General features: G+C 35.9%; 1 protein-coding gene across 4 annotated transcripts in view; it reads left to right on the top strand.

The window, feature by feature from the left end:
* The window catches only part of LOC127833088 (ATPase MORC2-like), a 95,148-nt gene that overhangs the window by 59,406 nt on the left and 21,581 nt on the right, over positions 1-14,161 (top strand). For all 4 annotated transcript variants that reach the window (XM_052358365.1, XM_052358367.1, XM_052358366.1 and 1 more), the window contains exons 16-19: positions 1-62; positions 5,942-6,124; positions 6,470-6,806; positions 8,647-8,779. The exon at positions 1-62 is cut by the window's left edge and continues 109 nt beyond it. In XM_052358365.1, coding sequence (XP_052214325.1) covers positions 1-62; positions 5,942-6,124; positions 6,470-6,806; positions 8,647-8,779 — 715 coding nt within the window. The remainder of the gene's footprint in view (positions 63-5,941; positions 6,125-6,469; positions 6,807-8,646; positions 8,780-14,161) is intronic.

The raw sequence follows: 14,161 nt of genomic DNA, 5'->3' as shown, positions 1-14,161 counted from the left end.
AAGAAGAAAGGAGGCAAAGAGAGGAAAAGAGGAAAGAAATTGAGGAAAAGAGAAAGCAGAAGGTGATAGCATTATAAGATTGGCTCATTTGAAAATAAATTTACACTACGCGACCCGCGATTTTTGCCTAAAACACCGACACGCGGTGGTCATTATTTATTTTAAGTGACAAATCACCGCGATCTTGCGCGTTTTATCACGCTAGGTCAAGCATGATCCCCGCGAATGCTATAACAATAGAATCTCCGCTGTGATTCACAGCGACTCACCGTGCTCACGTTCAAATGCGGTGAGGTATTTTTTTCCTACGTTACATGTAAAATGCACAGCGATTATAACAATATGGGATTATTAGCATCGTTAGCAGATATTAAAGAGTATCCATTTTAAAATTTCAACATATATTTCACACCCATGTCCCTGACAGGTTTTTTCTGTCTTTTTAAATGCTGCCTATAAAACAAAACCGTGTTCGCACCTAAATGTAGGATACCGCATCTGGAAGAGTGATAATTGCGTTGATTATGCAATTAACAGTTTGAAGCCATGGAAAACTCATAACTGATTGTAATGTAATAGTCGTATTTTCACGAGTCCCTCGATTCCCCGATACATACGTTTCAACTGTCTCAATCGCATACATGCAACTTCTTCAGTCTTTATCCATTACTCGATAATCCCGCAAATGCCCGTTTCCATTTTTTTCGAGCGAATTCTGGTTAGTATTGACGATAAGAGTGCTTAAGAATTTTTAACACAAACGTTAACTATTTTAAGTATCAAATAAATTTTGGCATGTTTCTATTTAAAGATTTGATGAAATAAGCGCTCAATCAGCTCAGTTGTATTCCAACATGAGTAAATCACATGACATGGTTTGCACGCGTCATGTACACCTATTTTTGTCCCCTACAGGGGATTTTATCTGATTTTGGGGAAAGGGCCTGGCCTTTTTTGAGGGGAAAAAAATCCCGCAAAACGCCAGATTTTGGGGGAAAAAATCACACGAAACGCCGGATTTTGGGGAAAATAAGGAAAGTCCTAAATAATCAATTAAGCATATTTTACTGTTTTTAAAACAAATTCAAGGAAACAGCAAATTTAATTATGCGATATTTTTCTTTTTTCTACACTGGATCAGGTTAACTTATATATTTAAAGGTTTAAAAAAAAAAAAAATAATAATTTTTTTTTTATTTTTTTTGGAGGGGAAAATGAAATCTAGGGGAAAATTTACCAGCTGAGGGGAACAAAAAATCGGAGGGGAAAGGGCCGATGATCGGCGGGTCACAAAGAAGGAAAAAAAACCTGCCCTACCGGTGAAACCGGAGGGGACTTATGGTTTGCACTCCGTCAGTCTGTCTGTCTGTCTGTCAGTCTGTCTGTCAGTCAGTCAGTCTGTCACACTTTTCTGGCTCCTGCGATAACTTTAAAAGTTCTAAATATTTTTTTCATGAAACTTTAAATATGGATAGATGGCAATATGGAGATTATGCACGTAATTTCATTTTGTTCCTACGTCAAAAATTCTGGTTGCTATGGCAACAAATATATTTATTTATTTTTTTAATATAATTTTTTTTACTGACAATTGTGGAGTTTCACCGGTAGGGGACCATATTGCTTGGCAATCTCTTGTCGGTTATAAATTCTAGCCAAAAATACAAAGTGCACATGAATTAAATTAATTTCTTTGTTCTGATAAAAAGTGCGCGGAAATTGGCGTGGGTGTATTTATTTGTAAATAAACATTTCATAGCAGCAGAGAGGTAGATATCTACGTCTCTGATAGCAGGTAAAACATTGATGTCATTTATTTTAATTTCCATTAAAAGTTTTGTTGTGAATTTTAACTAAAAAACCGGGGTATCTCACGAAATACTTTGCATTGACATTTCCTCTTAATAAAATATAATTAAAACATGCTGTATTGTAACCGTTACGCTGTTTCAGTTTCTTCATTATTGACACAATTATTGTATTGTGTTCTGACTGCACACAAGTGTCGTGTACAGTTCATATTCTTCTTCAACGACCAATCAACAACTTTATTTTTAGATTTCATGCAATATTTACTGGTCATTTTCTGGGAATCGATCAAAAAAAGTGAAAGTTAATTTTGTGAAAATAAACCAATATCTGTTTGTATTTAAATTGGCAAACTTATATTTATATTGTGTCGTCTGTATAAGATTGTTGGGTTGGTTCTCATTATGTTTAGCAATTCTTATTAAATTAATTAAGTTATTTTAAATGTTTTAATCAAGTCTGTTTCTGAGATCATATATGGGAATTAACTGTGTGAGCTAATTCAATATGTTTACTGAGCTATACAATCATTGTTTTGACAGACGACACGTGCTTATCTGAAGTTTGTTTCTGGTAATACACAGGATATTGGATGTTCAGGCTTGATTGGATAATAAAACAAAGACGCAGTCGGCGGTTTTCAGTATAACTTTTGTACTGACCAACTTAATCATTTATAGTGCACGTGCTTATATAACATTAAGGGATCATAAACACAGATCCTAGCCACTTGTACGGACCATAGTACACAGTCCCAATGGTTACTTTCAGTAGCACACGTGGTCAGAAACTAACACGTTCGAGTAATAAAGCTCAGAGATTATGATCTGAAAAATTGCATGGGGTCCGAAATGAAACAGAATGCCACCTAATCAAAAGTTTCACAGCATAATTTAAAGTGTAACAAACTATGTTTGGAACATTTAAAATAACAATAGTTCTGAATGATCACGGCTTCCATTTTCAAAAGTATATTCCGTTCAACATTGCGCAAGAAATTGTAAAGACAAACGTTTATAATTGTTCCATCAAATGAATTTTACACGCTACTATTTTATTAAATAGCAGTTCAATCTGGACGGCGGTCCCACTGAACATGCAAACATCACCTGAAGCAATGTGTAAATTAAAATTTAGATGCACATGTACAAGTCATATTTTGAAAATCGGGACGAAGTGAAAGTATTCATATTAAAAACAAACCAACATTTGATTGTATTCAATCGGTAGACATTATTTATATTTGTGTCGTCTGTGTATTTTAGCACCTATTATGATATTAGATATCGTTATTTTTTCGACGTTTAAAGCAAGTCTCGTTTCCGAGATTAAACTGTGTAAATTTCTTCGATTTCTACTGACATACAAAATCATTGTTTTGACGTATGACATCCGATGGTAATTGTATAAGGTATGCAGAGAAGCTGACAAAATGTTAAAACAATCTCGTAGAAGTGAAATAAGTATCAGGGTATTATCTGAATATGTTTCTTATATATGCGAAATATTGCCGAGTGTCTCGGCGTGATGCGGATTGAATACTCATTGTGGATGCGGAGAAACTTCGTAAACAAAAGGTTTTGCATGAGCTGTACTGTACAATTGTTATTTCAACAAAGAAAGATCTCGTTTGGAAATCAGGATTCGACATTCAGATAGTACGGGGTTTACTTTCATATTGGAATACATTTTCGCGATCTAATGTGATCGTTAATAATGTTGACATTAGTTAATAAGTGGAAATTTAAATCTAGTACTCACCTCAAATCAAGGTGTTTCGCGATGATTCTACAGCTGATCTTTAACAGGAGATGGTCAGAGTGAAATCACGATAGAATCATTGTGAATCACCCATTGAGTGTTATCGCGGCAAATGACGGCGAATCACCGCGATTTGTCACGTTGGCCCTAACCCGGTGATGTGAGATTTAAGCAAAAATCGCGGGTCACGTAGTGTACCATGTGATGGACATGTTTTGTTTAAAAAATCTATAAGATATCAGAATACTTGCCTTTGCACCCACATTTAGTTCCAATTTTGCTTGGAAAATTTCTTGAAACACTATTTAGTTAACGGCATCATCCGACATCAATTTTGGACTTGCACTTTATAAGAAAATCTAATACAGTAAAACTGCGACAACTCAAGGAAGCACGGGACTGACCTCAATGCTCGAGTAATCGCAGATTTCGAGTAATCCATGGTATTATTTGTTTTCGCTGTCTCAGTTGATGATGCTCAATTTCTGACCGCAAACGCTTTATTTACATGTAAGACGGTGGTAGAGAAAAAAAGGCTTTGTAAAAATCGCTGAAGGTTACAGTATAATAAACAAAACAATAAGGATGATCGTAAATTCGTTTAATTAATTCAACATACAGACAACACACATATATAATAACAAATATTCCATCAATATTCAATGTACATGTAGCATATTAAAAAAAGAACACAAGGTACGTACATGCGCATGAAAAAAACACTAAAAACAACATTATCACTACACACTTTGTATTTTATGTTCATTCAGTCAGACTTGTGTTGCGCAAAGTCTAGGATTATAAGATTGTCGCAACCCATTGGCTTCCCGGAACTGATGGCGGAAGACGTTTCGAGATAAATCTTTCATACTTTCGTGGATGACATCTTCAAACATTATAAACACACCCACATTACCTGACTTCATTTTTACCTTGACATAGACTTACGAAAATGGGCGTATAAATCAATACTGACTTGCTTCCATGGATGCATGAGTGTTTATTGAATGCAGCATCTTGTTTAAATCATTTTAAAAATAGTAGCCAAAAGCTTCACCAGCTTTCAAACATTTCCAGACTTTCTGTTGTAATGTCATGAACCTGGATGTGTTCCATGTGAGAAATTAGAAAATAAAATTTCATATCAGATTTTAAAATAAGATTGTGTACTCTGCTTCTTGATTTAAAAAAAAGGATGTGTTAACAAATATTGCTTTCATTTGCTTTGTTTATAAATGGATTTCAGAAAGAAAGAAAAATCCTTACAGATTGTGTTCCATTTCCCATACATTGCAAATTTTGTATTTGAAATCTTCAATTTGTAAAGATTTTAACAGGCAAATTGTTGGTGTTGTGGATTTTTATGTCTCCAAAGGAGGACATATAGTGATCGGACCATCCGTCGGTCCGTCCATCTGTCCTTCAGTCACACTTTGCGTTTAGGTTTCGCGTTTAGGTTTCGAAAAATGCTCATAACTTCTATGTCCCTTCACATAGCAACTTGATATTTGGCATGCATGTGTATCTCTGCATATTTTGAGTGGTGTAAGGTCAAGGTAATCCTTCAAGGTCAAAGATCAAAAAACATGTATCAAAGCGGCGCAGTAGGGGGTATAGTGTTTCTGACAAACACATCTCTTGCTGTGTTTTTTTTCAAAAATTATTTATGTATTAAATCAAGGTAAAATCTCTTTTCAAGCAGAGATGTATATAATTTCAATGTTATGTTTTTTAATCACTAAGGAAAAAAAAAATATACAATGCTCCCCAATTTTATTTTTTGTAAAACCTTCATTGGGATTCTAACGCGCTCCTACAAAAATTGCCTTTTGCAATGCAATTGTATGACACAGATGTCTTGTTATTTATAGTGGGCATGCATAAAGTGGTACTTCATGAACATATCATTCATTATTATTTTACTAATACTACTGATGTTTGCAGGCTGGCTTAAAGGTGACAACTTTTCATTAGTATGAAAATAAATATTCTATTAATAGCCCGTTAACATTTAAAATCAACATATATTTCATACAATATTTCAAAAAATAAAGTTAACACATAAAAAAATCTATGTTCCTTCAAAAAATTAAGTTTACACATAACAAAATCAATGTTCCTTAAAGCAGTTTCCCAAATTTCAATGCTAGATGTGATTTAGTAGTATAAGTTTAACAAGATACAAAATGCTCATTTTTGTTTTTTGTGGGACAGTTACTTTAAGCGCTTGTAAATATGAGGCATATGTTTTATGGAACCTTGTAATACACACTGCTTTAAAGACGATTAATTTGTTATAATGATGCAAGATGATAATATGTTGATGATGCAATGTGATGAGATGTTGTTCTCAAATAATTCATCAATTTAGGAAGCAGAGGAAAAAAAACGATTAAAAGAGCAAGAATCCAAACAGAAACAGAAAGAAAAGGAGGCAGAAGAAAAGAGGAAGAGAAAAGAAAATGAGGAAAAAGAAAGGCAGCGAAGAAAAGAATTAGAAGAAAAGGCAAAGAAAAAGGAAGCCGATGCGAAACAAAAGGAAGCAGCTAAAAAGGTTCAAAATGCTAAGATACATACCATTATGATAGTTAAGAGAACATATGAGTTGTGTATATTTAAGTAACTAAAACATTGGATGAAGTGAGTTTTTTTATCCTCAGGCTGAAAGATATATAGCTATTAGCCTCTTTCTTTTTCTGTCTGTCTGTCCTTTCGTTCGTCAGTCAAACACTGTGTATAATCTTAACCCAAAATGACATGTTTTGTCTGACATTAATACCATTTGCTTCAATAGCCTACATTGTCTGTTGGATAAATATCAAAACTGCTTACTGGAATGTTTTGAAAATATAAGTATCTCAGTGGTTAAGGGTTAAATAAGTTATTTCTTTTAAACCAGTCGCAGAAGAGGCGGGCACCAGCAGTTGTGGAACAGTCAGAAGAAGCAGAAGAGGAAGAGGAGGAAGCAGAATCAGAGGAAGAACAGTCTCCAGCTAAGAAGAGACGAGGCGGAAAGATTGCAAAACCAGTCGAGACCGAACAGGAGGACGAGGAGGCACCTACGCCAAAACGAGGCCGTCAATCTCGGGTTGTAACCCCACCAAAGAAGGCAGAGGTTAACGGGGTCGTGAAAGGTCGTCAAAATAAGACGCCGAAGAAGGAAGAAGAGGAAGAGGAGGCAGAGGAGGTAGATGAAGAAATGGAAGAGGATCAAGTGGATGAGGAAGAAAAACATGGTGAGTATGTCATCGTATGAAATTCTGTGTCTTATGAACTTGGATGAGTTTTAATGGCTGATAAAACATGTCACTCGGAACAGAAATTTTAAAGTAGACAGATTATTTTCCTAAGTGGGAGGATTATTTTAATTTAATCATTCCAATTTTCAAAAAGGTGTTGTAATGGTCGAAATAGCAATTTATTTACATGTCTCTTGATGTTACCTATTGTTGATTGTGCTGTGAAGTGAAATATCACGTTCACAATAATAATACAGTTTATCATAAGATAAATTTAGTATACTTTACCCATAATTATTTCACCTACCACTGTATGAAAGTAAGAATGGCTATTAAAAGGTTTAAAAGTACTTACTTGGTCAAGTTAAAAAAAAAAGAGTAGATTGTAGGCGTCATATTCGGCTCATTTATATTACTATTCCTTATATTATCATCAAATGATAAATTTTCAAGACATTAATATTACAAAGTACCAGACCCAGATTTCACGAAAAATACCACTGTTTTAAGAAAAACAGGCATAAGTTAGGTAGTCCATAGATTCATGACACTACTTTAAATTTGACGCTGTTATACACAAAAGTACATATGTTGTTCATGTCACATATTTTCATTAAAAGCTCATAGCTGTTTTGCAGGGAAGTTTGTGCAATCTTCTTGACAATCTCCAACAATATTGAGCCTCAGTCTGATATCAACTGGTCTTAATTCATGTGAGAAAAGTGTCGTTCCGGTTTAGCCTGTGTAGCCTTTACAGTCTAATCATTAGCCTGTTTAGCCCATACAGTCTAATCATTAGCCTGTTTAGCCCTTACAGTCTAATCATTAGCCTGTGTAGCCCTTACAGTCTAATCATTAGCCTGTGTAGCCCTTACAGTCTAATCATTAGCCTGTGTAGCCCTTACAGTCTTATCATTAGCCTGTGTAGCCCTTACAGTCTAATCATTAGCCTGTGTAGCCCTTACAGTCTAATCATTAGCCTGTGTAGCCCTTACAGTCTAATCATTAGCCTGTGTAGCCCTTACAGTCTAATCATTAGCCTGTGTAGCCCTTACAGTCTAATCATTAGCCTGTGTAGCCCTTACAGTCTAATCATTAGCCTGTGTAGCCCTTACAGTCTAATCATTAGCCTGTGTAGCCCTTACAGTCTCATCATTAGCCTGTGTAGCCCTTACAGTCTAATCATTAGCCTGTGTAGCCCTTACAGTCTAATCATTAGCCTGTGTAGCCCTTACAGTCTAATCATTAGCCTGTGTAGCCCTTACAGTCTAATCATTAGCCTGTGTAGCCCTTACAGTCTAATCATTAGCCTGTGTAGCCCTTACAGTCTAATCATTAGCCTGTGTAGCCCTTACAGTCTAATCATTAGCCTGTTTAGCCCTTAAAGTCTAATCATTAGCCTGTGTAGCCCTTACAGTCTAATCATTAGCCTGTGTAGCCCTTACAGTCTAATCATTAGCCTGTGTAGCCCTTACAGTCTAATCATTAGCCTGTTTAGCCCTTAAAGTCTAATCATTAGCCTGTGTAGCCCTTACAGTCTAATCATTAGCCTGTTTAGCCCTTACAGTCTAATCATTAGCCTGTTTAGCCCTTAAAGTCTAATCATTAGCCTGTTTAGCCCTTACAGTCTAATCACAGACGAGACCTTTCACTTTTATTGAATTTTCTGCTTAAAGGTTGTCTCCTCTTAACCAAAATCAATTGTTTGCAGGAAGTGTTGTCCCTGATTACACAGGCTAATCTAGGATGACACTTTAAGCACATGCATTAAGCCCAGTTTTCCCAGAACCAGGCTTAGAAATACGAGCAAGTTTACTGTAACATCCTTTTCCTGCAGCGGACGTTGGCAAGCGTGTGGAGGTTCAGTCAGGCCGCAAGTGGCTTCAGGGATCTGTGGTCAGTGTGGACACCAAGGGTCAGCGCTGGAAGGTCAAGTTTGACTACAACACCAAAGACAAGTTTGATAAATGGTGAGTCATCAGTTGTTGTCAGTTACTCGCTGTCTTTGTTTGAGTCATGCTGTGGTAATGCATTTGCAGAAAATGTTGTCTCAGAAATTCAATGGCCAATCTGGGTTAACACTTTCCAACTAAACTGGATTTTTGAAAAGACAAGAATTCCTTTAAATAAAAAATACCCTAAAAATGGAACATGTCATCCCTGATTAGCCTGTTCTGATTGCTGAGGCTAATCTGGGATCTTACGCACATGCACAAAGACATGTTTCCCCAGAACACGGCTCAATTCTTTCTGGATTTTGTTTGCATATTCATCACTGTGAATGATGTATGAAACTGTGAATGATGCATGAAACTGATTTTTGCATCTTGACCAATTTAATGAAAGCTTTTTGAAAGTGAGATAAGTGCTTTATCGTGTTTGTCTTTGTTTTCTTTTTACTGTAAATGTGTTGAAAAAAATCAGGTTACAATTTAGTTGAATCTAACCTCTGTAGTTCTAAGAAGGGGTATATGGAATATGACTTTGAATAGCCAAATCTTTATTTATGCATGATCAAAACAGTTGGTTTCTCTGGTTACAGCTTTTGAATTATTTAGTGTATGAGAGTTGTCACCCTTACATCATGTTTAAGGCACATCTATCCAACTCTTTGCATTACATGTACCTCCCTTAATTGTAAACAGTATTCACTGCATTCACAGGTAAAATCATTCCACCTACATAAGGATTTCTAGATGTTAAGTTTTTCATATTTGATGCAAATTAAAAATGCTTTAAACAAAATGTTGCTTTTAATTAATGATTTGCAATCAATATTAAAAACTAGGAGTCGAAAATGACTAATCAAAACCATATGTAATAATATGATTATTTCAATCAACCATCATCATTTATTATTATGGCTGAGTTCTGAGAGAACTGGGCTTAATGCATGTGCTTAAAGTGTTGTACCCTAATGAGGCCGACATTTTCCACGTTTATGAAATTTTTAGTTTAAAGTAATTCTCTTCTAAACGAAAACTGTGGCTAGGCGGAAAGTGTTGTCTGTGATTGGCCTGTGCCGACTGCACATGCTTATCTGGGACAGAACTTTATGAATTGTGTTATGTTCTGAGAAAACTGGGCTTAATTCATGTGCGTAAAGTGTCGTCCCAGATTAGCCTGTGCAGTTTGCACAGGCTAATCAGGGACGACACTTTCCACTTTAATGGTATTTTTAGTTTCAAGGAAGTCCCTCCTTACTGAAAATCAAGTTGAGGCGGAAAGTGTCGTCCCTGATTAGCCTGTGCAGAATGCACAGGCTAATCTGGGAGGACACTTTACGCACATGCATTATGACCAGCTTTCACAGAACAAGACACAATTCTGCTTATTATCCCCATAACAAGGCTCATACGGGTTATCATGATTGCATCAATGACTACACAGAGCTTTGCTAAGAACCATGAAATGTCTACGGAGATGTTGATCATGTATGGCTAGTTTTGGCAAAACCTTGCCTTAAATTACACTAAGCATGCATGACAAGATGTCTTTAGGTTATTTCCTTCCTGTCACAGGACTTGCACAAGTTCAACCATGGATTTCTTGTGAACGGATAAACAGGAAAAAGAAGTTCACATGCTTTTTATTGTTAGAAATGCTCTATTATCAGCGATTTTTTTCCTTCTTTGTTTAGTACTGGAAAACAGCACTTTCCCAATCTGGGAAAAATTACATATTTCCCAAATGAAGGTTGTTGTTTTTTTCAATGAACTTTTATTAATTATCCCCACGCTTTTTGAAAAAAAGGTGGGGATATTGTGGTTATCTCCGCCGTCCGTCCGTCTGTCTGTCTGTCTGTCTGTCCGTCCGTCCTGGCCACTATCTCCTCCTACACTAAAAGCACTAGAACCTTGAAACTTACACACATGGTAGCTATGAGCATATGTGCGACCCTGCACTATTTGGAATTTTGATCTGACCCCTGGGTCAAAAGTTATAGCGGTTGGGGTGGGGCCGTGTCAGAAATTATCACTCATTTTTTTAGGTTATTTTACATTTACTTCTTTATTTCTACACCGATTCACTTCAAATTGATACTGGACCTCTCTTATGACAATACGGTCAATCTCAACCATGCATGGCCCCATTCCCAACCCTGGGGCGCCCCGCCCACATAGGCCACACCCACCAAAAATTTCCATTTACTATAATTTTTTCATTTCTACACGGATTCACTTCAAATTGATACTGAACTTTTGTTATGACATTAGGGTCAATCTCAACTATGCATGGCCCCAATCCCAACCCTGGGGCCCCCGCCCACATAGACCACACCCACCCAAAATTGCCTTTACTATAATTTCTTCATTTCTACACCGATTCACTTCAAATTGATATTGAACTTCTCTTATGACAATACAGTCAATCTCAACTATGCGTGGCCCCATTACCAACCCTGGGGCGCCCCGCCCACATAGACCACACCCACCCAAAATTGCCTTTTACTATAATTTCTTCATTTCTACACCGATTCACTTCAAATTGATACTGAACCTCTCTTATGACAATACGGTCAATCTCAACTATGCATGGCCCCATTACCAACCCTGGGGCCCCGCCCACATAGACCACACCCGCCCAAAATTGCCTTTTACTATAATTTCTTCATTTCTACACCGATTCACTTCAAATTGATACTGAACTTCTCTTATGACAATACGGTCAATCTCAACTATGCATGGCACAATTACCAACCCTGGGGCGCCCTGCCCACACATGTCACACCCACCCAAAATTGCCTTTTACTATAACTTCTTCATTTCTACACCAATTCACTTCTAATTGATGATGAACTTCTCTTATGACAATACGGTCAATCTCAGCTATGCATGGCCCCATTACCAACCCTGGGGCACACCTAGGTCAAACATTCGGCGTGGGGATACGCGTCGGCCTCTGCCGCGCCATTTCTAGTTTACTTATGCAGCTCTATGGCTAGAACCTTAGTTAATATAACATTAACAACTTGACATCAGTTATTCTCAATTTTAAGGTATATGTTAGCAAAAAATGTAATTCATTGATTTCCCAATTTGAAGATGTCACGACGCATTTTTCCCAATTTCAAGGTTTTCACAACTCAATTTCTCCCAATTTTGAGGTTTTCACGACTCAATTTTTCCCAATTGGACCGGTACAGGTACTTTTCCCAATAGGACAAAAAAAATCGCTGATTATAAACTGTCAATTTTGTCATAATCATTTTCACTGAAGTGCAAAGCCGGCTTCCAATTAAATGAAGAGGTTCAACCATCTGCAGTCTTCAGCAATAGTTTTTCACACATACTTAAGCAATTTCCTTCACTTAAATTGATGTTGTATCAGTTTACGTTATTTAATATTTAAACGTACATTTAAACTTATTTAAAAAGATACATATATATAAATGTTTCGGGATGTGATCTAACAGCATTGGGTCCTGATAAAGTTTAAATGCTACAGTCCATTTAATGTGAATTTGGTTGATCCCTCTTGTCAAAATGGAAAGAGTTGTGTTTGTTATTTCAATGAATAGAAATAATGTTGCAGAATATGATCTTTAAGCATTTTTATTTAATGCTTTCCGGTGGTTTAAAGAGAAATATCAGTGAATTAAAACTGATAATTTCACTGTTTCAAACAGTGAAAATTATCAGTGAGAATTATCGATAATTTTCATTGTTTACTGTGAAATGACGTCATTTTTTTGACGAAATGATGTCATTATCCCAGCAAAATTCGTTAGTTAAACTCTTGAACAATGTATATAAACTGTGAAAAATGCATTAAATAAAAAGAAAATTTGTTGGATTCGGTGGATTATCGACTTTAATTCACTCGTGATCATAGAAAACATATATTTTCACTCGTGGCTGCGCCACTCGTGAAAATATTATTTTCTATGATCACTCGTGAATTAAAATCGATAATCCACCGGATCCAACAAATATCCTCTATGTTCCTGATAAAGTTTTGAATACTGCATTCATTTTGAAATGATTTTTATTAGTCCCCTACCGGTTTCACCGGAGGGGACTTATGGTTTGTCTCCGTCCCTCACTCTTTTCTGGATCCTGCGATAACTTTAAAAGGTTTTAATATTTTTTCATGAAACTTGAAATATGGATAGATGGCAATATGGACATTATGCACGTCATTTCATTTTGTTCCTACGTCAAAAATTATGGATGCTATGGCAACAAATAGTCTAGAAATACTGCTGAAAATGGTGTTTTTTCTGGATCCTGCGATAACTGTTAAAGTTCTTAATATTTTTTCATTAAACTTGAAATATGGATAGATGGCAATATGGACATTATGCACATCATTTCATTTTGTTCATTCCTTAAAAATTCTGGTTGCTATGGCAACAAATAGACTAGAAATACTGCTGAAAATGGTGGTTTTCTAGATCCTGTGATTACTTTTAAAGTTCTTAATTTTTTTTCATGAAACTTGAAATATGGATAGATGGCAATATGGACATTATGCACGTCATTTCATTTTGTTCCTACGTCAAAAATTCTGGTTGCTATGGCAACAAATAGTCTAGAAATACTGCTGAAAATGGTGTTTTTTTTCTGGATCCTGCGATAACTTTCAAAGTTCTTAATATTTTTTCAAGAAACTTAGACATGGATAGATAGCAATATGGACATTATGCACGTCATTTCATTTTGTTCATACGTCAAAAATTCCGGTTGCTATGGCAACAAATAGACTAGAAATACTGCTGAAAATGGTGTTTTTTTCTGGATCCTGTGATAACTTTAAAAGTTCTTAATATTTTTTCATGAAACTTGAAATATGGACAGATGGCAATATGGACATTATGCACATCATTTCATTTTCTTCATACCTTAAAATTTCTGGTTGCTATGGCAATAAATAGACTAGAAATACTGCTGAAAGTGGTGGTTTTCTGGATCCTGCGATAACTTTGAAAGTTCTTAATATTTTTTCATGAAACTTGAAATATGGATAGATGGCAATATGGACATTATGCACGTCATTTCATTTTGTTCCTACGTCAAAAATTATGGTTGCTGTGGCAACAAATAGACTAGAAATACTGCTGAAAATGGTGTTTTTTTTCTGGATCCTGCGATAACTTTCAAAGTTCTTAATATTTTTTCATGAAACTTAGACATGGATAGATAGCAATATGGACATTATGCACGTCATTTCATTTTGTTCATACGTCAAAAATTCCGGTTGCTATGGCAACAAATAGACTAGAAATACTGCTGAAAATGGTGTTTTTTTCTGGATCCTGTGATAACTTTAAAAGTTCTTAATATTTTTTCATGAAACTTGAAATATGGACAGATGGCAATATGGACATTATGCACATCATTTCATTTTCT

This window comes from Dreissena polymorpha, chromosome 1 (assembly GCF_020536995.1).
Source record: "Dreissena polymorpha isolate Duluth1 chromosome 1, UMN_Dpol_1.0, whole genome shotgun sequence".
Taxonomy (NCBI): Eukaryota; Metazoa; Mollusca; class Bivalvia; order Myida; family Dreissenidae; genus Dreissena; species Dreissena polymorpha.
This window is presented reverse-complemented; position numbering and strand designations above follow the sequence as displayed.